A 25541-nucleotide genomic window follows, 5' to 3' on the forward strand; every position below is an offset into this window, starting at 1 on the left:
GCGGCAGGCCGCACTCTACTCTGTGAGCTAGGCATCACCCCGATCACCCATCCTGCCGATGGTGTTTCCCTACCTCCAGACGTATACTCCTATCTCCTTATCCTACCAATCCCTAAGAGCATGCACCCCGAGCACGACCAAGAACTCAGGGCAGCCCGCTCTAAAGCCCTGCAAAGCTCTACGGCAACAGTTCCGAGGTAGACTACGTGGACGCGGCAGCGTAGCCGTCGGGTTCCCGCATGGTTCTCGCCGTCGCTAATTCTCAGGCCCGACTAATCGCATCAGGATCCGTCACCACAGACTCATCGGAAATTGCAGAGGAAGTGGTCATTGCACTCGCTCTTGCCTCCACCTCTGCCACCAAAATTATATCCGACTCAAAATCCGCCCTATCCAATTTCGCCAAAGGTCTGATATCCCGCACCGCGGCTCGGCTCCTACGCTTCTGGCACCCCACCCACCACGTAACCCTTATCTGGACCCCCGCACACGCAGGCCTCCCGGGTAACGAGGAGGTCCACTCCCTTGCCCGAGGTCTCACTTTCCGGGCCGGAGTTGGACCTCCTCCGCCATCCCGGGAGCGTCTGCTTACGTTCAAAGATATTCTTGCCTGCTACCGAGATACCCGGCGCGTTTACGCACCGCCGGCTCCTTCCCTAACCTTAATCCAGGACTCCCACTGGCGCCGACTCCAGACCGGAACTGCTCCCTACCGTATCCTCCATGCCCGCTACCCCGATCAATTCCCTTCTTCTTGTAAGCTCTGCGGGAAGCCGGGAGACTTCCTTCATGTCCTCCTCACATGCCCTGCCTTCCACTCCCTCCATCCCCTACCACGGCGGAGTAATACTGGGAGACTCTCCTGGCCAGCTCCGCTGCTGCTGACCAGCGCCGGATATTTACCGACGCCCTGAAGCAGATAGCCCTCTAAGGGCTGTCCTTTGCCCTGTAAGGGCAGCCCCTTAAGGGTTACCTCGTGCCATGTTAGGGGGTTTACCCTCCCTCGGTATTTGGCAATAAATGTTTCCACCCCCACCACCACCATCCATCCACTCGAAACATTGGCATAAAGGTTAATATAGAATTCACAGCATGGAACCCTGTGGGACACTACTAGATAGGGTAAGTACAGAGTAAGTACGGATAAAGGAGGGAGTAAAAGAAGAAAGGAAGAAAGAAGTGCCGTAGTGGAGGGCTCCGGAATAATTTCGACCACATGGGGGATCTTTAACGTGCAATGACATCGCACAGCACATGGGCGCCTTAGCATTTCGTCTCTATCGAAACGCGGCCGCCGCGGTTGGCTTCAAACCCGGGAACTCCGGGTCAGTAGCCGAGCGCCTAACCACTGAGTCGCCGCGGCGGGGTAAAAAAAGAGAACGAAGAGCTTCGTTTCGATCAAATAAATTATTGTGTCAAATTATTTATCAAGTGCATTTTGTATGCCGCAGGCCGGCTATGAAAGCAAACTGGTTGGTCGACGTAAATCATGATTTTTCACGAACTCCAACGATATATGAAACAGATGCTGCGCCATTTCATTTCCCTAAAAACCAATTATTATTATTATAATTATCCCGAACTTGCTCATTACAGAGATGGTTGGTTGGTTCGTTTCTAGGGAAAGGTTTGATTTCGTTTATGTGGGTTTAACGTCCCAAAGCGACTCAGGCTATGAGAGACGCCGTAGTTAAGGGCTCCGGAAATTTTGACAACCTGGGATTCTTTAACGTGCACTGACAATGCATAGCACACAGGCCTTTAGAATTTCGCCACCATTGAAATTCGACCACCGGCCGGGATCGAGCCCGCATCTTTTGGGCCAGCAGCCGAGCGCCATAACTACTAAGCCAACGCGGCGGCTGATTTCTACGGAAAGTAAATTGCGCAGTATCTGTCTTACATGTCGGCGGACACCTTAACCGCGCCGTAAGAGAAGGGATAAAGGAGGGACGAGATGCCATAGTGGAGGGCTCCGGAATAATTTCGACCACCTGGGGATCGTTAACGTGCACTGACATCGCACAGCACACGGGTGCCTTAGTGTTTCGCCTCCACCGAAACACATCCTCCGCGGTCGGATTCAAACCCGGGAACTCCGGATCAGTAGCCGAGCGCTCTAACCACTGAGCCACCACGGCGGGTTCGATAATGTTGACCAAAACCTTCTATAATGCGTCAAAATGCTTTAAAAGACCATCAGTCGTCAGACCGTCCTAGCCAGTCGTCTTTTTGTGGTTAAAACTTGATAAGGCACAATGAATATCCTGTCACTATCGGGAGGCAAAAATGCTCATTTGAGAACAGAATGACTAGAGTGACGAGTACCTTCGTGGCTGCAGAGGTTGTGCTGAAGAACCAAAAGCGTGTTAAATTCATTTGGAAAGGTCCAGGATAAGGCACCAAAGTTTTTTGAGATTGTGTAGGTTGTACTTTTTCTAATATTGCCTCTCAACTGGTTGATAGTGGTCCAAGTTTTTGACAGGTTTAATTTCGCATCATTGAACTTGTTGTGGTCGCCGCCGCGGTGGCTCAGTGGGTATAGGGCACAGCTGCTGACCCGAAAGACGCGGGTTCGATGCCGCCTGTGGCGGTCGAATTTCTATGGATGCAAAATTCTATAAGCTCGCGTACTTGCGATGTCAGTGCACGTTTAAGAACCCCAGGTAGTCGAAACACCTGGAGCCCTCCACCACAGCGTTCCTCACAGCCTGAGTCGCCTTGGAGCGTTCCGTCGCAAAAAAAGAAAACTTCTGGAAATGTTCTCTTTCTTCGGCGCGAATCGGAGCATTGGCTTTATTCAGAGATGTCTTGTATAGCGCTTTCAAGAATGGGCTCCCGTTCTGCGATCGCAGATATGGTGTTTGTTTACCCATGGACAATCAGTTTTCCTGTTTAACTGAAATAATTCTTTTGGAAGACTGAGCTGAACAAATGTACCAACAAAAGAGTCGTATACACCATATGAAAATACTCTGCAAGGAAAAGCTTCCCGCTCATATTTTTAATAGCCACGTCCAGACGTCTTTCACTTTTTTGCTTGGTGTCAGAGATACGTTCACCATGCATCTAAGTCATTTATCGTTGCAGTATAGAACAACCAACAAAGAAATGATCGCTTATTTTTTTCTCGATAATAAATGATAAAACATCATCATCCGGGCGGGCATTGGTAGGATCCAGGCAAGCAGGTACTATTTTATCGCCTAGAGGTTCAACGCGAGTAAGACGAGTTATCAATGCTTCAATTCCAGCAGTTGCAAGAGCATCCAGATATTCTACAACAATGTTTTTTCCAAGAACGAAGCCACTTTGCCGGTGGTGATGGAAACATTGCCAAATATTGAGGGGGGCAAAGCCCTAACATGGCCCGAGGCAACCCTCACGGGGCTGCCCTTATAGGGCAAAGAACAGCCCTTGGAGGGCTGTGCGCTTCAGGGCGTCCGTAATTATCCGGCGCTGGTCAGCAGCAGCGGAGCTGGCCAGGAGAGTCTCGCAGTATGACTCCGCCGTGGTTGGGGACGGAGGGTGTGGGAAGGTAGGACATGTGAGGAGGACGTGAAGTATCCCGGTTTCCGCAGAGCTTGCAAGGAGAAATTAATTGATCGGTGTAGCGGGCATGAAGGAGAATAAGGTAGGGAGCTGTTCGGGTCTGGAGTCGGCGTTAGTATGAGGCCTGGGTTAAAGTTAGGGAGGGAGCCGGCGGTGCGTAAACGAGCCGGGTATCTCGGTAGTAGGTAAGAGTATCTTTGAACGCAACAGAGGCTCCTGGGAATATGGTGACGTCCAACTCCGGCCTGGAAAGTGAGACCTCGTGCGCAGGATTGCACCTCCTCGTTATCCGGGAGGCCTGTGTGTGCGGGGGTCCAGATAAGGGTTACGGGGTGGGTGGGGTGCCAGAAGCGTAAATGCCGAGCCGCGGTGCGAGATATCAGGCCTTTGGCGAAATTGGATATGGCGGATTTTGAGTCGGAGAGAATTTTGGTAGCAGAGGTGGAGATTAGAGCGATTGCAATCGAGCGAATGCAATCGCCGCTTCCTCTGCAATTGCCGATGACTCTGTGGTGAGTGATCCTGATGCGGTTAGTCGGGCCTGATTATTAGCAACAGCGAGAACCATGCCGGAGCCCGAGGGCTACGCTGCCGCGTCCACGTAGTCTACCTCGGAACTGTTGCTGTAGAGCTTGTGCAGAGCTTTAGCGCGGGCTGCCCTGAGTTCTCGGTCGTGCTCGGGGTGCATGTTCTTAGGGGTTGGTAGGATAAGGAGATAAGAGTGTACGTCTGGAGGTCGGTAAACACCATCGGCAGGATGTGTGATCGGGGTGATGCCTAGCTCACAGAGTAGAGTGCGGCCTGTCGCGGTACTCGACAGGCGAGTCAGCTGTGCTGTTAGGGTGGCTTCTGCCAGCTCCTCGAACGTGTTGTGGGTATCGAGGTTGAGGAGCCGGGTAGTAGAGGTGCTGGGGGGTAGGCGGAGGGCAACCTTCGTGCAGCTCCTGATTAGCGCGTTGATGCGGTCCCGCTCCTTCTGCTCTAGGGGGAGGTAGGGGATTGAGTACGCTGTGCGGCTCGTGATGTAAACTTGGGTGAGGCGGAGAGTGTTCTGCTCCCGCAGACCAGCGCGCTGGTTCGCCACGCGCCGAATGAGACGGGTGGCTTGCTGGGCTTGGGTCAGGAGAGTTTGAATGGCCTTAGCATGCGCGCCATGGGAGTGAAGGACGAGGCCCAGGATGTTAATCTTGGCGACCAGGGGAATTGGGTGGTTTCCTAGAGTGAGTGAGATAGGAGGGTTGGCGGGGTCGTGCGGCCTGGGGCAGTAGAAAAGGAGTTCTGATTCAGAAGGGGAGCAGGCTAGGCCGCGCGCGCGAGCGTATGAGTCGATGATGTTGAGGGCCGACTGTAGGTTGTGTTCCATGTCGGCGTCACTGTCTCGATTAGCCCAGATAGTGATGTCGTCAGCATAGAGCGGAAATGTATGTCGGGTATTTGGGCGAGTTGGGGCTGGAGTTGGAGAAGGGTTATATTAAAGAGGATAGGAGACAGTACAGCACCCTGAGGGGTTCTCCGCGCTCCCAGTGAGACACCGGACAGACGGTGGTCGCCCTTAGTGAGTGTGGCTGTTCGTTCGCGGAGGAAATGGCGGACGTAATTGTACATCCGCGGGCCTACGCCTAGGGCGTGGAGGCCTTCTAGGATGGCTGCGTGGGTAGCGTTGTCGAAAGCTTTTGTTCGGTCGACGCCGAGGATATTCTTGGTGTCGGCCGCGGGGGAGTCAAGGATGTGGTGCTTGAGTTGTAGAAAGACGTCCTGGGTGGACAAGCCCGGGCGGAAACCAAACATGCACGAAGGCATATGGTTGCTGTTCTCCATATACCGGCTGAGCCGGGTCTGGAGAACGCGCTCCATGAGCTTGTCCACACACAACGTAAGAGAGATGGGACGGAGGTTAGCGGAGAGAAGTGGTTTGCCGGATTTGGGAATAAAGACTACTTTGGCGTCTTTCCATTGAAGTGGGAGGGCGCCGCGCAGCCAGCATTCGTTGAAGTAGTTGGTTAGGGCTTTGGCGGAGGGGCAATCGAGGTTGCGGAGTGCCTTGTTATGCACTCCGTCGAGGCCAGGAGCTGAGGACGCGTTGAGGCGCTTAAGTCCTGACGCCAATTCCGCGTCGGTGATCGGTAGGTCGAGAAGGTCGTTGGGGGAGCCTGTGTAGTCAGGGTGCACTGCGGAGGGATATGCGGGGAAGTAGATATCACGGAGCTCCTCGAGGAGTTCCTGCGGGGATGTCTCGGTTGTGTGTGAGCTTTATGAGGTTGTGATTCTGGTGTGTCATGGACTGAGTCGAATCAATGAGATGGCGGAATAGGTTCCAGGTCTGGGGCAGGCTCATGTTGCCGTCCAGCTTGTTACGGAGAGATTCCCAATTTTGGCGAGACAGAGTTGCAGCATGCGTCTCAATCTCCTTGCTGAGCCGGGGCAGCCGGCATCTGAGTGTTCTATTCCAGCGCTGACACCGCCACCTCCGTTCGAGACTCGCCTTGGCCTCTCATAGGTGCAGGAGATGGGAATCTATCGCGTCTGCAGGGAAGTCCTCTGGGATTTAGCGAGTCACGCTGAAGTTGGTCGCACGAAGTAGCTATGTCTGAGATGGTGTGTAGAGTGCGGGCTGCTCGGGAGGTGCGGAACGAGTCCCACTTCGTGATGGTAGCATCACGAGAGGGTCTACGTGTTGGGCCTGCTTGTAGGAGAAGCTCGATAATGTAGTAATCACTACCCAAATTGTCCTGGGTGTTACACCACGCAGCGTGAGGGAGGCGGTGGGTGAAGGTGAGGTCAAGAGTAGTGTCTGCGCAGACGCTGATCCCGATGCGAGTAGGAATGGTGGGGTCTGTGAGAAGGGAGAAGCCGGCTTGCTGAGCTGCGAGAAATACCCTGCGCCCCTTGGGGGTGTCGGCTGTGTAGCCCCAGGCCGTGTGCGGGGCGTTGAAATTCACTACAATCAGGAATGGGCATTTGTGTGTGGCTCGCTTGGCAAGCGTGAATAGTTGGTCGAAGTCGTGCCGCAAGCACTTCGGGTGGCTGTATAAGTTGAGGAGGAGGAGACTAGTATCCCGAGTGCGCTGCGGCACGAGTTCGATGAGTAGATCATCTATTTCGGGGACGTCTAAGGGGTGGGAGATGGTAGTGAGCGCACGGCATACAACAAATGCAACTGGAGGGGGTGTGGGAGAAAAGGGGACGATGGGCACGTAGCTGGGTAGGGTAAGGGGTTTGGAGGGCTCTTGCAGCGCGAGCACTTCGAGCACAGTTCCACTGTCAGATGGTGAGTATAGTGCGTGGTCTCGACATCACTGAAGCTGTCGTTTGCCGTGGAGGAGTTTGAGACGGTGTGGAGCCAGCCTTTCTTTCTAGGCCGCACGGCAGCACAGGCAGTCCCTTGGCGAGTCTCTTGCTCCTTGAATCGCTCGTCAATTTGGTGAGCAAACTCGTCTAGACGGGTAGTGAGGTTAGCAAATTGATTTGGAAAGGCCTTGATGGCCGTCTGCACCACGGCCTGAATTCTCGCCTCCACGTTGTTCGGAATTGGGAGGCAGGGCTGGCGTTCCCTCGGTCGGGGTTGGTGTGGTCACGGAGATAGTGGGTGTTGCGGACCGCTTCATGGCCGGCGGTTCGCGAGTAGGGAGATGTGGCGATGGAAGAGTCGGGGTAGGAGTGGTCGGGGCCGCTGGTGCCGGGGTAGGTGTTTGGGCCTGCTGGTGGGCATGCAGCTGTGCCTGGAGGCGGTGGTTGGTGGTTTGGAAGGAGGCGAGCTGCGCGCGGACACGCAGCAGCTCTTCATAGAGGGGGCTGGTGGAGCCCTGGGAAACTACGCCTGCCCAGCTCACCTCATTGGTGCTGCAGCCGGGTGCCTGGGCAGGTGGTCTCGGTGGGACTGGAGGTGGTGGTGACCTGGTTCCAGTCCAGGAGCGGGACCGGGCGTTGGGCTTGTTAGAGGTGGACGGCTGTTTTGGTGCGGCAGGGAGCAGCACCGGAAAGGACTTCAATGTGAGCAGCGGGGCCCGGGACTTGCGGGTCGTGGAGCGGCTCCGGTGTTGGGGTGGAGCCTGACTGGTGGGAGTCTGACTGGCGTTTGCCTCGGCGGCTTGCTTGGCATCGAAGTACCTCTTTTTTACGAGGTATATTTATTTAGCAAATACTGCCGGCCTGTGTTACAGGCCTTAGGCAGGAGTGGGGTACAAACATATTGATAAAAATGACAAGCACATTGCAAAAGAAGCAGATAGCGAACAGAGCAAAAACCAGTACATACAACATAAAATCGATTACAAAGACATAGAACATATGATGACATCGATCCTGGCAGCAAACGAAGGCATCGGACTTGGCCCAAAACAAGGATACATAAGAGCCCTATACATCCTTCAGAGCTTGTAAAAATAAATTCACCGATTCGCAATTGACAACATCAGCAGGTAAACCATTCCACTTAATGATAGTATGGGGAAAGAACGAATACTTAAATACATTAGTTTTGCATGAAAACGCGGCAACTTAGTATGGTAAGAGCGTGTAGGGTATCGAGATGTGTGCTCAACTAAAATTCCTTCCTCTATTGTTAGTTTATTGTGATAATACAAGTAGAATAACTTTAATTTTTCTCGATGACGACGCATGGCCAGGTGTTCAAGTCCTGCGGTTTGCATTAGGGCTGTTGGGGAAATATTCCAACTGTAACAATTAAAGATAAATCTAGCAGCTTTGCGTTGGACATTTTCTATTTTAAGTTTGTTACTTTCGGTCCAGGGATCCCACACTGCCGCAGCATATTCCAACATTGGCCGAACAAATGTTTTGTAAGCTAAAAGCTTTATTTCTTGTGTGGATTGTGCCAGCGTTCTTCTCAAGTAGTGGAGTTGTCTTAGAGCTTTTTTTTTCGATATACGATATGTGCTCGTTCCATCGAAGGTCTGAGACTATCTGAATTCCTAAGTATTTAAAAGCGTTGACAACTAAGAGGGGCTCATTGGCTAAGCGGTATGTAAAACTAAAAGGATTCTTTTTACGTGTCACAGTCATCGCTACTGTCTTGTTGGAATTTAAAGTCATTTGCCACGTGGAGCACCATTTTTCTACTGCAGACAGTGAATCGCTTAAAAGGAATTGATCTTCAGGGCTAGAAATTTCTTGATAGAGTATGCAATCGTCTGCGAAAAGCCGTATTTTAACATGTACGTTGTGAACTATGTCATTAATAAATACTAGAAAGAAAAGGGGACCCAAGACTGAGCCCTGCGGAATACCGGATTCTACTGGGACAGCATCAGAGAGGACGCCATCAACAACCACACTTTGACGTTTATGCGAAAGATAGGCTTCGATCCAAGAGAGTAGGCACTCGTGTTTCAGTATAGGTTTTAACTTCTGCAGTAATTTTTGATGAGACACACGATCGAATGCTTTCTCGAAATCAAGAAAAACAATATCAACTTGATTATGCCTATCTAGTGCTGCTGCTAAATCGTGGACTGTTGCAATAAGCTGTGTTACTGTGGAGAGACCGCGATGGAACCCGTGCTGGCGATTATCAAGGACGTGGTTCTCCTCGAGAAAGTTAGTCAAGTGTTTACAGATGATGTGTTCAAGCAATTTTACTGAAGTGCACAAAAGAGAAATTGGCCGGTAGGAAGAAGGTGCTGATTTGTGTTGGTCTTTGGGAATCGGGGTGATTTTTGCGTGTTTACAATCACTTGGCAATTCAGAGCAGTTTAGTGATTTCCTAAATATTAAAGTTAAATATTTGGCGGACCATTTAGCGTACTGTACCAGAAAGGCATTAGGTATTTCGTCAATCCCTGGCGACTTCTTTGTCTCCAAGTTAAGCACAAGAGCTAGCACACCTTCCTCAGTTAAGCAAATGTCACTGATTGGTGCCAGATCATCAAAGGAAGAAAAATGTGGCTTGCAGCCGTCATCGTGAGTGAATATCGAGCTGAAGTACTGGTTGAGCGCCTGCGCTGTTTCTAACTTGTCGTGCATACCCGCACTATCTGCAGAAAGGCCAAGAATCAATTTCTTGCGTGGCGCGAGATGTTGCCAGAACTTGCTTGGAGAAGAAACTAGGAAATTTTTCATACGTACAGTGTGGAATTGGTGTTTGGCTGTATTGATAGCGTTCCGCAACGACAGGCGTAGCATGGAATACTTATCTGCAGTGACCGATGAAGGATGCTTTGAGTGTTGTTGTCTCGCTTTCTTAAGCTTACGTCCCAGACGCGCAATATCTTTTGTCATCCAAGGATTGCTAGTGCGCAAAATTTTCCGTTTTCTTGGCACAAAATCGCTTACACATTGGTGAACTAAGTTTTTGAAGAAGCACCACATGTGCTCAACAGAGGTACTCTGTGTTTCGTACAAACAGGAAAAGGAAGAAAATGAAGTGTCTAGTGCATCTAAGATATCGACATCACTTGCACGTGAGAAGATCGGGATAGTTGTCTCTCTCTTCTGAAGCTTTGATATAGGGCGCAACTGCAAAGATAAACTTGACATTTTATGGTCTGATCTTCCCTCTAAGACAGACACACGTGGTGTTCGGCGTAGCAGGTTGTCAGAAACAAGAAACAGGTCCAGAACTGATTGAGAGTCGTTTTGTACACGGGTGGGCTCAGTGACTAGTTGTGTCAAGTTATTTCATTTCATTTCATTTATTTACCCTCAGGGCCGTTAGGCGTTACAGAGGGGAGTGGGAATAACATATAAGTACAAAAAACAAAAACAGCAGCTAAAAAATTTGAATATAGTTACAGCACACACTGATTTAAGATTAGCAACAGCACTAGCAAAAGGCAGCATTACACAAAACAAACCACAAAAGAAAACAGCAGCAATAAAATAAAACAGATATAGACAGAGACTTATATAAAATTAGTAACAGCGTTTCGAAAGGCAACAGTATCGGTAATTTCAACAATATCGTGGGGAAGGTGATTCCAGCTGACACAAGTTCTGGGTATGAATGAATCGTGAAAATATCTCGTGCGACAAGGAGGGATCCAAACTTTGTGGCGGTGATCCATGCGTGCTGAAATATATGATGATCTTTCTAACAACCTCTCTTTAAGATAAGGATTATGATAAATTTTGTGAAAAGTACATAATGAAGCTATTGACCTGCGATGGGAAAGAAGCGGTAGGGAAAGGTTAGCTTTCATGGCAGTTACACTACTAGTAAGATGATAGTTGGAAAGTATGAAACGACAACCGCGGTTTTGAACTGATTCTAAGTCAGAAATGAGAGATTCGACCCCAGGGTTCCACACCGATGAAGCATATTCCAATTTAGAGCGGACCAAAGTTTTGTAAAGTAGTAGTTTTAATAAACTCGGTGCACATGAAAAATTTCTGCGAAGGTATCGAAGGATGCGGTTAGCGTTATTTATAATGTAGTCAACATGAGGTTTCCAAGACAGGTTAGAATAGACATGAACACCCAGATATTTATAAGACGACACAGTTTCAAGAGTGATGCCATTAATGCAGTAGGTAGAGTGTGTAGTAGACAGACGAGAAATGGGCAAATGCTTGCATTTAGTAATGTTTAGCTCCATATTCCACAGGTTACACCAATCCAGTACCTTGTTAATATCTGGCTGAAGAACAGATGCATCATTATCGTCATTAATTTCGCGGTAAATAACACAGTCATCGGCAAAAAGACAAACGGAGGACGATATAGTAGTGGGTAAGTCGTTTATATAAATGAGAAAGAGGAGGGGCCCAAGAACGGACCCCTGAGGCACACCAGAGCCAACAGGCGAGGAATCTGAATTGACGTTATTTGCTGTTACGAACTGACTTCGGTTTGAAAGAAAGCAATACAACCATGCAAGTAATGTGGAATCGATGTTAAGGCTGTTTAGTTTAAGAAAAAGAAGCTCATGTGAAACCTTGTCAAATGCTTTAGAAAAATCCATAAATATAGAATCAGCACGGGACCCGCGATCTAGAATGCAATGCAAGTCATTTGTGAAGCATATGAGTTGCGTTTCGCATGAAAATGATTTACGGAAGCCGTGTTGGGCATTACTGAAAAAGCAATTGGATTCTAAAAAGGTAGCAAGATGAGAGTAGATAACATGTTCCATGATTTTACATGGAATGCTGGTGAGCGACACAGGGCGAAAGTTATCAGGGCAATGTTTATCGCCAGACTTGTGCAGCGAAATCACCCTCCCAACCTTCCAGTCATTGGGAATACAGCCTGTTTCCAGAGGCTGGTCAAACAGTTTGGTAAGGATCATTGAACTGTACATCTTTGTATTAACCAGAAATTTCGAATTAATGTTATCGACGCCACAGGAGGAAGAAATCTTAAGGTTCTCAATTATTCTCAGGATGCCAGTTGTGTCAAAAAGAATTGGATCCATGGGAAAAGCATCCAAGACCGGACACTCCTGATTGGTAAGGCAAACATTACCAGAAAAAGCAGCAACAAAAACACTATTAAGAACACTAGCGCATTCATTAGGTGAATATGCAACGCCGTCAGAAGATGTAAGTAGTATTGAGGAACTATCTTTCTGGTTTACAGTGTTCCAAAACTGTCTAGGGTTATTAATCAGCAGAGCAGGCAAAGTACTGTTAAAGAAGAAGTCCTTAGCACTTTTCAGAGCTAATTTGTACTCAGCGGCCGCAGAAAGGTAACCGTCCCATCGTTGTTGCGAATTCGATGATTTGGCCGAGCGAAACAAACGTTTTTTCTTATTGTATAGCCTTTTTAAAATGTTATTGAACCACGGTGATTGGCTATTACACCGCAAAAGTCTTAGTGGCACAAATGTATTAGTGAGACGTTCAACAGTGTCCCTAAACAATTCCCAATTTGTGTGGACAGAACGCTGTGAAAATTCTGGTAAATAATAACTGTTTAAGAAAAGAGCTAATTCACGATTAATGGCATCATAGTCCGCCCGTTTGTAATCACTAACAGACTTGAAAATGCTCCGGCGATTAGGAATTTTAATTTTTACATCGAAATGAAGCAAGGAGTGATCACTAAGACCAGGTAAGTACGAGATTGAAGGGATAAGATCCGGCGCGTTGGTTAACACATGGTCTAATACACTGGAACATGATGGCGTGACTCGAGTTGGCTTAGTAACTAGCTGCGAAAGGTTGAAATCCAAACAGGTTCGCAAAAAGTTATTTCATTCGGTAGAAAAGGGGCGAGGATACGGCGATGTATTAGCCCACACGATGCTGGGATAATTGAAGTCACCAGCAAGAAGGATTGCCGCACCCGGATAACGCACTGAGATCATGTTAAGAGCATCATGCAAATCTTCAACGAAAGTTGCACACGAAGACGGGGAACGGTAGCATATGCCCAGAATCAGTTTCCTGAAATGACCACGGAGTTCAACCCAAACCAACTCTAAGGTGTTAGAAAGACTAATGGGCGAAGACAATATTATCGGCGATGGCTATTAAAACACCTCCTCCACTTCTGTGACCTCTATCAGAACGATAAACATTGTAGCGCTTCTTGCAATCGAACAGTTCCTTGCTCTATATCTTTGCAGAGAGCCACGTTTCGGTCAGCAATACAACATCGGCATCACATGAGTCGATGACAGAGCTTAGATCTTCCCGCTTTGGTATTATGCTTCTGATGTTTGTGAAAAGAATTGAAAGCGCTGTCTTATCTCCAGTCGCCCGTCCACTGCCCCTCCCGTATCTCTATGGCGAAGCGTGTGGCGAGCCAGAAGCAGAAGCAGTGCGATAAGGGGCCACTAAAGATCCCGGTGGGCCAGCTAGCTCGAAAATGCTATCGCGAATAGGGTCAAAGGCGTAGCATTTGTTGTTACAATACAGTTTGTTATACCTCAGCTTATACTTAAAGTCAGCTTCCTTCGCGAACTGCACAAGCTTCTTTCGAGCGACACGTGTCTGCAAAGAATAATCTTCACTTACAGTGACCTTTTTATTTATAAGTTTGGTAGACTGCACTAGGACTTGTTGTTTTGTTTTGAAAGACCGGAACTTCACAACAATCGGACGGCACTTTTTATCCGAGAACACACCAATCCTGTGTGTTCGTTCAAACATGTCATTCGTAAGAACAGGGTCAAAGCAGCCTGAAACAAGGTTCAATAATTTTTCTTCCGGTTCATCCCACGTTTCGGACAAACTGTCGGGTACGCCGAAGAACAGAAGATTATCCCTGCGCTGCCGGTCTTCCAGCTCAGCCTGTCCAAGACGTAACTTGTTATTTTCATTGACAAGCTGATCGGTTAGCTCACGCAAAATCCGCAATTCCCCATGCGCCGCATCGCTGGCGGATGATTTAGATTCGACTGCCGACAACCTCGCGTCAATATCGGCAATGTTTCTAATCATAGATTCCTGATTCAGTTTCATTTTATAGAGGCTATTAAGTGTGACTGCTCTAACTCCATTTTAGCGGTCCTTGAATTAACGCCTTCTAACAGAGTCAACATGTCGTTAAGCTGTCTCTGCAGAGAAATATCAACAGCGCTGTCTTTGGACCGCGTAGCAGCGCCAGAGCCCGCCCCGGGGCCAGGATTAAGCTCAACATCCCCCGACACCAAAAGTAGTTGACGAGAAACATCGAAGCACTGGGCGAGCAAAATCAGCAGCACTCCCGGGCGTGGGAACAGGAGCAGGCACATATTGCTCGATTTCTTAGCAAACACGGATTACTTATTACCAACCTGCATGAAGAAACGCATTCCGTGAAGCAGCCGCATGACGACGCTGTCCCCACGCCCACTGAAAGGCGCAGGCCACTGCAGCCTGTTTTTATCCAGATGGAAAGGTGATGTCGTGGACGATGCGCAGGACTTGTACGATGGAGCCATAGTGTAGCAGGGTTGCCAGAGTTCTCCAATTTCCACGCTGCCAACTTGAACGTCGACAGTCACAGGCGTAGCCGGAATGGCATCAGCCGGTGCCATAGGTCCCGCGCTGAGATGAAGCATTGCCGTTATCTGCATGAAGAAACGCATTCCGTGAAGCAGCCGCATGACGACGCTGTCCCCACGCCCACAAGAACACTACGTCGAGAAATAGTTGGGAGGCACCAGCGAGAGCCACCGGAGTATCGGGCAACCAATTTATTGACGGAAAGTTGAAATCACCCGCCAATAACAAATTGGCTGAGCGGATTTCATTTCGGCATAGGAATTCATTAAGCTTTTCTAGAAATATGTTATTCGAATTCGGGGGACGGTAGAATCCTCCAATAATTAGATGACGGAAGCGCGCCTTGCACGTTCTGTCCGCCGTCAGGTGTGCTTTACCGCAGACCTTGCATTGCGGCGTGCAGGAGGGGTCCTGAGGGGGTTCGACTTGGCCGCAGCCGGGACAGCGGCATTGCTTGGCAGCCGGGCATACGTCCGCACGGTGGCCGAGTGCGCCTCAGTTACGGCAGTGCTCGATCTTCTTTTTGAAGAGGTGGCACCTATAGAGTACAGAGCCGTAGTAGATGTGCTTGGGCACCCAGTCTTGTTCGAAGAGGATGATGATGGACTCTGTCGAGCCCATGCGTCTAAAGTCGAGGATGGGAGGGTTTCGCACGTGCCTGAGACGGTCCTTGATGTCTTCGTATCAGTGGTCGAGTGGGACCCCGTGGACAACGCCGCGGGCGCAGTCCTCCGGTGCCGCTTGGTAGGAGTATATGTCGTAGGCGATGCCTTTGATCAGTATGGACTTGATGTCGAGGTAGCGGTGTCTGCGCTGCGCGTCGGGAGTGTTGATGAGGATGAGATGTTGGAGGCTGTTGATGATGACTGTGCCGGGCTTGGCCTCTTGAGGTTCGAGGCAGGCTGCTTGCAGAATGGCATCGCGAAGCATAACGCCGTTCACGGTCGGAAGGTTGAGGCCACCACAGGGACGGAGGATGAGCTTATGGTCATGTATCGGTAGCTTGGGGTGGCGTAAGGAAGACAGTTGGGGCGGCCGGTGCCGGCGCCCGGCCGGGGCTTGAGGCAGATTCGGAGTAACGGTGGGAGGGGATTTACGATTAGAGCTTCGCTTGTCATGCGCTGATTGCCAGCCGTTAGTAGAGATAAGTTTCGAGGGAGATATGTCTTCTCCCTCTACTACAATGGGTTCCATGCTGCCGTCGAGGTGCCGACGCGCCGGTGGTCCGAGCGCGAGGCTGCGTCTCTAGCGGCGTTCGGTATCCCCGCTTCGCCGGCCGCGTGGCAGGCACACACAGCGTGAGTGCTGTTGAGAGCTTGCTGCGTACAACGGTTACACGGAGGCTAAGTGCACAGAAAGCGAGGCGAAATCTTCAGCGCTGGTGTTTGCGACTAACCTTTCTCTCCGTCTTCTGTACTGCGTTGTTTTGATGGTGAGACCCTTGGCACTGTCGGCTAAGCTCGCGGCGCTGCTTTCCTCGGCGGTAATTGCCCATCGAGACGGCTAAATAGCGTTCGTTCGTGAAAACGTCACTCGTCGCCGATGCACGAATATTCCAATGGTACCGCCACATGTACACCCCCCGTCAAAAGAATACTGCCCAAGAAGTTTGTTCATGAGGCCTGTAGTCTGCCTCCTTATGCATCCTCAGAGACTGTAATTTCTAAAAAAGAACAATCGCCTCACGTCCTTAATTTTCAGGAACCTTTGACTGCCACATGGCAAGGAAGTTCCAGTAAACTGCTTAGAATATACATCATCGCACAATATATACCAGGTGTCCCAGCTATAAGTAACGAAGCTTATAAAAAACACGGAACGTTCTAGCCGCGTGAGACCAACGGAGGGTTGTTTAGAGTCGCGTGACCTAGTATGGAGGGCTTTTTCGTTCTTCAAAATAAATTATTAATTAAGTCTAACCAGCTAACTTTTTAATTATTGAATTGAGGAACAAACTGCCAATGCAAAAGTTATAGATCGTCTCAAAAACTGCTAGCAGTGCTGTTTCTATCAGAGTACGATTTAAGTAGCTTTACTTATTGGCCTTAAAAGAAACCTATCACGTGGCCAGCTGCTGGGTCACATCTCTGCCCCAATGTGCACGCAAAGGCTCATCGGGGAGAACACTTCAGTAAACATAGCTTTTGTTCTCTTAGACGCGTCTTGGGATGTTTAAATGGCACCATTGTCACGTAGACGCTTTTTTTATTGTGCGAGCTAGGGTATAAGGACGGATAGAAAAAACTACTTGACGTTAACGATATCTTGGTGCAAACGTTGCAGTCAACAGTTTTTCAAAGTGATCTACAATTTTTGTATTGACACTTCGTTCCCCAGAGTAATAATTAAAAAGTTAGCCAATTTGGCTTAACTAATTAACTTTAAAGAGCGAAAAAATGCAGCAGACTACGTCACGCGACTCTAAATAACCCTGAGTTGGCTTCACGCGGCTAGGACATTCCGTATTTTTTAAAATCTTGGTTACTTTTAGCTGGGACACCTGGTCATACAGGCGCAATATGCATGGTGTTTCAGCGAACATCCAAAATTTTTCAAAAAAAGGCTTTTTGGAGTAAAAATATGCCTTTGGCGGCATAGTATTACCAGCGTTGGTGGGCAGCAGAAAACCGGTGAATCGTCTTTGTACGCTGGTTAACTAATTTTTAATAATTAACTTTTTACCAGTAGAGTTAGGCGCATAGTTACCATTAGAGATTTGTATCCTTTCGCTAGTAATAGCCATATCAGGTTTTCGAATTTCGAAAACGCGATTACCCCTGGCCCAGTGGCTCGACATAATTTGGCTTTTTCCGCTAGTTACGCGCACTGGAGGGTTAGCTTTGCCTGCATGCTTTCGGAAGCGCATGTACTTGCGCACGATGCAGCCATATTTTGTCGAAGCCACAGCGGCGATGGTAATCGCGTTTTTTTTTAAATTCAAGAAACTGATATGGCTATCACTAACGACCAGCTACAAATCTCTAATTGTAACTACGCGCCTAACTCTACAAGTTAAAAAGTTCATATTTAAAAGTTCGTTTACTATTCACCGGCTTTCTGATGTCCGCCAACACTGGTAACACTATACCGAAAAGCCATTTTTACCCCAGAAAGCCTATTTTCGATAATTTTTGAAAGTGTTAGCTGAAACATCCGGTATATGATCTTGCGCCTGTATGACCAGACCGACAAGACACATTATTTTTCTGTGTTTGGTGCTCTCTGCCTACAGTAAAAATTGTTGCCGTAACTAGATTGTTGTCCCTGAAGTATACCGATCCTTCTTGCAGGTTCTCGAGATGTTTCAGGGATATTGTGAATTTTCATGTGCAGTGTGATAAGTGTTCAAACGTCTTGGTATATCCTATTTCACAGTGCCGGCTGTTCCCTTGGTGCGCACGTATTTTCTGCTACACGCGGAGCACTTCCACAAATATACCTGACGTTATTGTTTACGCAGTTTTAGTATCGCTCATCGAGGCAGGGAAGGCCATATTTACCATTCAACTAAACGTGTATCTAAGCGCACTGCAAACGCCGAACTAGGGACAGCTCGGCTAGCAGGGGCTTAGAAAAAGAAAAAAAAAGGGCAAAAACAGGAAAATACAAAGAAAATTACGTGAAACAGGGCGTTCCTTTTTTCTTTTCACGCGTGTGTTCGTCGCTTATTAGACACTTGTTCACCCCTTCTTTTAAGTGTGTTTCACGAAACATGCACGACTTCATACGAGGCACTCATGAGCCCCAGTCTGTTTCGTACGAGGCAGATGTGCAGATGTGCGTTGATACACCCGGGACTCATCACAGCTCATGCATGAGTACTTGTATTGCATAACAGGTGAATTATGTCATGTATAAGTCCGCACAATACATATTAGCGGCACGTGTGAAGTTGTATGCGGGACATACGAGTTCACAAGTGAAACTGTAGTGACTCGTAGTACGTTTGAGTTCGTATGCAGCACATATGTGCAGCCGAAGTGGCTCAGCGGTTTGATGCTCGGCTGCTGACCCGAAAAACGCGGGTTTGATCCCGGCCATGACGGTTGCATTTCGATGGAGATGAAATGCTGGAGGCCGGTATACTGTGCTGTGTCAGTGCACGCTAAAGAGCCCCAGATGGTCGAAATTATCCGCAGCCTTCCACTACGGCGTACCCCATAGCCTTAGTCGCTTGGGACGTTAAATTCCATAAACGAAAACCAAATAACCAATGTGGTTGTTCGAGACATTCGTCACGCTTGTGAACTGGTGTGCTCCCAATATGAGTTGAAACGACCTTTTTTGGCACATCTGAACCCGTATGAAGCATATGAATTTATAAGAGCCCTATTTCTTACATATATAACTGATATGCTGCTCATGCGAGTTCATACGAGACACATCTATGACACCTATATCTTGTATGTAACATATATTAATTAACATGAGACACATCGGAATTGATATTCAGGTAGTGACGTAGTTGAAGTTACCGTCGCAGAGGCTCTATGATGGAGACGCCAGAATAAGGAACGCCAACGTGCTTGGAACACAAGCGCCCAGCTACCGACTGCCAGAACCCGCACGGAGCATTACAACGAAAGAACAGACCTTTTCGGTAAATCGATACGTGTGGTTAGCTAGAGAACGACAAAGCGCTGGACAGAAAGGTCAATGTACAAACAGAAAATATAACTTGCTCGATGCATTATTTTTTTATTTCACTGCAGTCTACGCTTCGTATGTTCAGGATAGTTCAAAATTGTCAAGTAACAGGATCAATATCGCCCAGTCACCAGTTTTAGTGCCAAAGCACTTGCACGCTCACCAACGCCGGCCAAGAATCTTGTCACCGTACGCACGTGTACTCTAAGTACGCACAGCTGACGTGCGCGACGGTCGCTTTTTCTGCGCTCCCGCGCTTTGCGACGAAGCAAACTTGTGGAAAGCTTAATATTAAGCACAGGCTTAGTGAGCCTGTGCTCAGATTTGATATTTTTGCAACTCTGTTCCATCATAACCTGCAGTAGCACGCCAGCTAAAGATCTGGCAGGCCGTAGGCTCACCGTATGATCTTGCGCCGTTGCCTAGCAATCCGAGTTACTACCCGAGTTACGGGTGTTACTCAGGTAATAATTTTTTGTTAGTATTAATAGTCATTGGGGATTCAGTGTGATTAGATCATTCAGTAACGAGGTTATGTCGGTTGTGCTGTAGATCGGGAGATAAAGTACGCTGTCATCCGCGAACTAACGAGTGTTTGAAGATAAGTTAGTCGATAAGTCATTAATGTAGATCAGGAAAAGTAAGGGGCCGAGAACGGTACCTAGAGACACTCTGAAGACGGCACGGGACATTTGGGATGAGCATTTTTTGGCGTATATGAATTCCTGTCATAAAATAGGACCGAATTCATAATGAAACCTTAAGGGTTAATAATGAAATAGGAAAGTTTTGAAATAAAGACAGCTCTGAGGAGCCTTAACGAATGGTTCTTCGAAGTCAATGAATCTACGAGTCTACTGTTATGTTAGTCTATGGAAGAACTTAGGTCGTTAACAGAAATCCTAGTTGAGCTTTGCAAAATAGTTTCTTTAAGGAACTATGATGAACGGCTGGAAGAAATTGATAGAAATAAGAATTTAATTGTACTGGATTAATTTACATGTCCCATTAACTTGGAAGCAATACTGGTGAGCGAGGTAGTACCGAAGCTTTGACATGAAGAAGGCCGACTTTTTTAGGAACCGGAATGATATTACCCACTTTCCAATCAGCCGACATGCCTCCAGGTGAAATAAACTATTGAAATATTTGAGAATATCACTCGCGACATTTGGAATGTTTTGAATATTTTAAAATTAATTATATCGACGCCAGCTGAAGATGTGGGCGCGAGTGACTTGATGAGCTTCTTTGAGGCTCGAAAGTAACGTCACACATAGTGGGGTGGTCCGGATGACCAACTTCAGGTGTGCCGTCATCCGGTTCAATAACAAATGCTGCGGAGGAAGTGTGGTTGAACAATTTGGTAGCTTCATCATCATTAACTAAGCAGTTGCGCGCATCAAACAAGAACAAAGGTTTCGAATATTTCCATGTGATAACATCGCAGATTTCCTGGTGGTTAGGGCAGAGAATTGTGAACAATGTGGATCAGAACTTTTGCTTTCACTGATAGTGATTCAAACACTTTTTAAGATGTGAAATATTTCGACAAACGGCTGGTACTATTAGAGAGTTTAGCTATTCTAAATAGACGTGTCCTTTTTTTATGAAAGTGCTTGAGAGGTGTGAACCATGGTGATGAAAAATTTTCAGACGCTCAGACTGTGTGAATGTGTTTGTGGGTAAGTTTTTCTATTTTGTTTGTAAACAGTGACCAATTTAATTCAACAGAGAGCTTCGAAAAATCCTTAAAAAAACCAAGAACTAAAAGCAGCGAGTTCACTGTCATTAATTTCGAAGCAAACGGGCTCGCTGCGGTTCTTCAGTGGTCATGGCACTCAGCGGCTGACCCGGAAGACGAAGCCGGTCGAGTTTCATTGGAGGAAAAATTTAGAGACCCGTGTGCTGTGCGATGTCAGTGCACGTTAAAGAACCCCAGGTGGTGGAAATTTCCGGAGCTCTTCACTACGGCGTCCTTCACAGCCCGAGTCGCCTTGGGATGTTAAACCACCACAAACCATAAACCAACTTTCGAAGCAACCTTTGTCTTGGCTCTTTTTTTCTTCGTGGAAGTTGGGACCGAGACATTGAGTGTAATATTGCGTGGTCACTGAGGGGGGCAGGTGCACAAGAGAGGAAATGTTATCGAAATGAGAGGTTAAGACAAGGTCAATATTGTTTGAAGAGTGGTCTGTAACGTCTGTTGAAGAGCGGAAACTATTTGCTATAAACCAAAAGTCATGCAGGTGTTAACAAAGGCGTTTTCAGTGTAATGTTTTGATATGTGAGATAGACCAGGCTATGGGCAGGAAGCTGAAAACGGCAAACGTAAGGATAGGAATATTCTAGTGTATTGAAGGTATCGAGTGCAAGGCATTGCGAAAATTTGCTACAAAACGAGAGTCAGCGTCTAGCCGACGATAGCATACACAAACCATTACCGGTGGGTAAGAATACTTGCATGATAAAAATTAAATACCCAAAAGGGAGTTAATGTTTACAGCAGAGCACTGGAGGCAAGCTTGGCAGCAGCGAGAACACCTTCCTCAAGCCGATTCAAATGGTCTCAGCGAAAACTGTCAAAGTCAAAAAGGCAGCCTCAAGTACTTCGTTTTTAATGCGAAAACATCATATGGCTCTCTTCGAAGGGTCGTGTCCGCAAAATGTGTCCGCACGATGGCGTCACAACTTGAATGAGTAACTATGTAAAACTTTGGTGTAATCGGGTAATAAATTAGTAAGTGGTGTAGTATGTGGTTATGAAGAAGTATGACGTCAAGGCGGTAATTATTCAAAGCTAATTAGCACAATTGTTCAACGCTAATTACCGTAAATTTAGATAAATCAATTTTGATTAACAATTAATTACTGATTTATGTCAAATTAGTTGTCAACATGTGATGATGACCTTACTGAGATAAATGATTAGTTCCGATAAACAAAAAAGGCCGCCACCGTCTGGAAGACGAAATAACGAGCGTTAGCTGCTTGGTTTACTAGATGAAGAAAGCGAAGAACTCACCGCTCGTCTCGAAAAACGGAATGTAATACCTTTTGAAACGGGGTGGATTGCCACCATGCTCGGCTACACGTGCACGCACGCCGCCTAGCGGAACGATCGCCGCCTAGCGCCATCTATCAGAGAAATTACGATGCACGTCTACCCACTGTCGAGTTGCACCCCCTCAAGATACGTCACAAACGCAATTTGCTTCGTTTGGGGGGTCAAGGTGGGCCTAGAATTCGGCTTGCGGTGCGATATGGTAACGCTTTAATTAGTAATTGTATGTATACAATATCCAGTTTTGGGATATTTTTGGTAAGGGGGAAGGGATGAGAGGGCACAACCAATTTTAATGGCCGCCATCTTGGAATTGAGAAACCGAAACAATGCCACCATTTCGTCCCCTGACGTCATACTCACATAGTTCTACCTCAATCCACCATATTAGACTGTGACGTCATAATTGGCACGGGGCAGGTGGTTGTTTCTCCAATGCTATTGTAGACGGCGCTACAAGTCTCGATGCGAGATGCACTGTTTTCTAGTTGCAGTCACAGATGGCGCTTTGATCTCAGAGTGGTAGGGTACCTCACGAAATCTCGAAACGTGATGAGTAGTTGCTGCCACAGATGGCACTGTGATCAAGAGTGGTAGCAGACCCTACGAAATTTCGAAACGTGATGAGTAAGAGCTAACGCTCTTAAAGGTGCACTAAACAGGAATCTGAACTAGTCTTTTTAACAAGGGAACTCTATACGTTCCCGGCAATCTTTAAAAACTTTGAATTATTGTCCTGTGCGGACGATTGCCCTAATCAAATCGGATTAAACGTCCCGGCTCCCGCATTTTTTTAACCCAACGTAGTAGGTAGGCGGAGTCAACCAACGCGTGGAGTGCCTTTCAACCAGTCCAGTGGTGGCTTCGCTTTTATTTTGTTTTTTAGGTTTCTGTGAAAAAACAGTTTCAGTCACAGACAATATAGCCGCAAATTAGGCCCACGGAAATAAATTTACACGTGGACTTTGATTTGCGTATCACTCCGCCGATGACACAGCGGCAAGCCGCCACGGGACTGGCTGACGCGTCGGTTGACTCCTCCTGCCTACCGCGTTGAGTTAAAAAAAATTATGGGAGCCGGGACGTTTAACCCAATTTAATTACGGCAATCGGCCACACAAGACAATAATTTGAAGTTTCTAAGAATACCCGGAACGTGTAGGTGAGCTCTCGCGGCAAAAAGATGAGTTCAGATTCTTCTTTAGTGCACCTTTACAAAGCTGGACGATGAGTTCGGTGACAATGATGACCAACTAATGCCGTCACACCAAAGTCACATGACAGAATCATTTGCAAAATTTAAAAATTGATGACGTTACACCTCAGCTTAGTCCCAATTGCTGCCACGTACAGACAGGAGGACATACAGAAAGAGACGCGCGGCGTAAAAACCCGGTCTACCGAGGCGATGTCCCTGGTTTGAGCAACAGATATCGCAGGTGCAGGCAAAATACCAGCGACGTCATCACTGGTTGACCTCAATGTGGTGGCAGTATTGCCAAATACATACACCAAAATTTTTAGCAACCGTGCGTTTACAGCATTCCGGGTGGTGTCGTAGCATTTCTCTTTGCATATAGCTTACATGTTTTAGTCAAGTTAGAGGCGAGGCGGAGACAAGGGATTTGAACCAATGACATATGCACCTTCAATTGCATACTTTCTGAGGCTACATTTTTCCTTAAGGCGCGGTTCAGGTGTCCACCGATATGTCATGATTTGAGTTACTGCGCTCTTTCCTTTCCTCAGAAACCAATATTTTAAATAAAATTGTGACGCAATGGTTCGTCGCGTCGTAGCATGTCGTAACCAAAAATCTAATAAACGAACAAGACCGGATGTAACAAAGTGGGGCAGTATGTCGTAACCGGAAACTGCCGAAGTGGTGTAGTAGTCACACGCCGCAGCAGCAACGAACTCAACGCTTTCGCATTTCTCCACTGAAGCAGACTTCAGTGCCCTTGTAATTTTTAATATGTGGATCTAACCACGTTTCAGTAAGCAGTATAACGTCGGATTCGACGGTGTCTGTGAGATAATGAAGAGCTTCACATTTCGGTAAATGTTTCTGATATTGTTGTAAAGAACATTCAGCAGGCGTTGATTATGATTTGCTGAGTGGTCTACACGGCGCTATGCGCGGAGCAGGATTACCTTTGCTCAGTTCGGTTGTAGTGGCACCAATTTTCATCTTATCGCGGTGGAGTTTGAATTTTCCCCCCTTTAGTGCCATCGTCACATGTATAGTGTCGGTGCGGATGAAGTAAGTTGCTTAGTAGTGAGTCAGCGGTTCTCTGAAGGCGCCTCTTACGCGGTGTTTCCTGTGCTCTGCTGCCCGCTCCCCGTCGCAAACGTCTCAGAGGTCGTGCGTTCCACTGGTGGGCACCGCGCTGGCCGGTAGAGTGCCTCGGCGTCGGCGACCACTTCCTCCTCAATGAGGCGCACGAGTGCCACTAAGGACAGCGGGCTGGCCGCGTCGTCCGGGAGCTCGTCGACGCCTGTGGCTCGAAAAGCCTCGGCGCGGGCGGCGGCCACGCGCCGTTCGATGGCCTCGTCCTCGGGAGGTCGACCACTGGACGAGCGCGTCGACTGGCGCGTGTTCTCCGCGGACATGGCGTCCAGGATGGCGTTTTTGACGAAGTCCAGCACTTCCTCCACGCTGTCCTCGGGAACGGTGAGGCTCATGAGCTGGCGCACCACCGCACTGCCGGACAATGAGGAACGGAACCACATAACTGCCTGCATGCTAAGACTCGCATCTGTGCAAGCCCTCGAACCAAAGCTGTGTGACAGTGCTGAATTACAGACTGCCTTTACCTACATTCTTTATTTCTGAGCTGTAAGTATGAGCGGATGCTTAGGCTTGGTTTGGTTTATGGATGTTTGACGTCCCAAAGCTGGTCAGGCTATGAGGGAGGCTGTAGTGAAAGGCTCCGGAAATTTCAACCACCTGGCGTTCTTAACGTGCACTGAAATCACACAGCCCATGGGCCTTTAGAATTTCACCTTCATCGATATGCGACCGCAGCGGCCGAGATAGAACCCGTGTCTCTCGGATCAGCAGCCGAGCGCCATAACCACATAGCCACCGCGGGTTCTACGTAGAAATGACCCATGTGCAGACAGAGTTCATAAAAGCAGCAAACGCATTCTCGTAATTTTGGTGGTCGAAAGCAGTTCAGCACAGCGTGAACATGAAGGCCATAACTGTGACAGTATATGCCATTGCTTTTACTATCCCACGAAATTGATTCCAGAAAAAGTTCCTAGGGCAAGTTTGGCAATAGACTTGAAAGAAAACACACAAGGTGAAGAATCACTGCATGTTCCATGATGTTTGCGGGACAAGTTTGCGGGACTAACTTTGCGGCCGAACTCAGACAAGAGT

The 25541-nt window shown here is 47.9% G+C and overlaps 1 protein-coding gene across 1 annotated transcript in view; it reads right to left on the minus strand.

Annotated features, from left to right (window-relative positions):
* LOC144130101 (uncharacterized) overlaps positions 1-25541 on the minus strand; it is a 116874-nt gene that overhangs the window by 50192 nt on the left and 41141 nt on the right. The window contains exon 3 of the mRNA XM_077664123.1: positions 24465-24857. Coding sequence (XP_077520249.1) covers positions 24465-24857 — 393 coding nt within the window. The remainder of the gene's footprint in view (positions 1-24464; positions 24858-25541) is intronic.

This window comes from Amblyomma americanum, chromosome 4 (genome assembly GCF_052857255.1).
Source record: "Amblyomma americanum isolate KBUSLIRL-KWMA chromosome 4, ASM5285725v1, whole genome shotgun sequence".
In the NCBI taxonomy this organism is placed as follows: domain Eukaryota; kingdom Metazoa; phylum Arthropoda; class Arachnida; order Ixodida; family Ixodidae; genus Amblyomma; species Amblyomma americanum.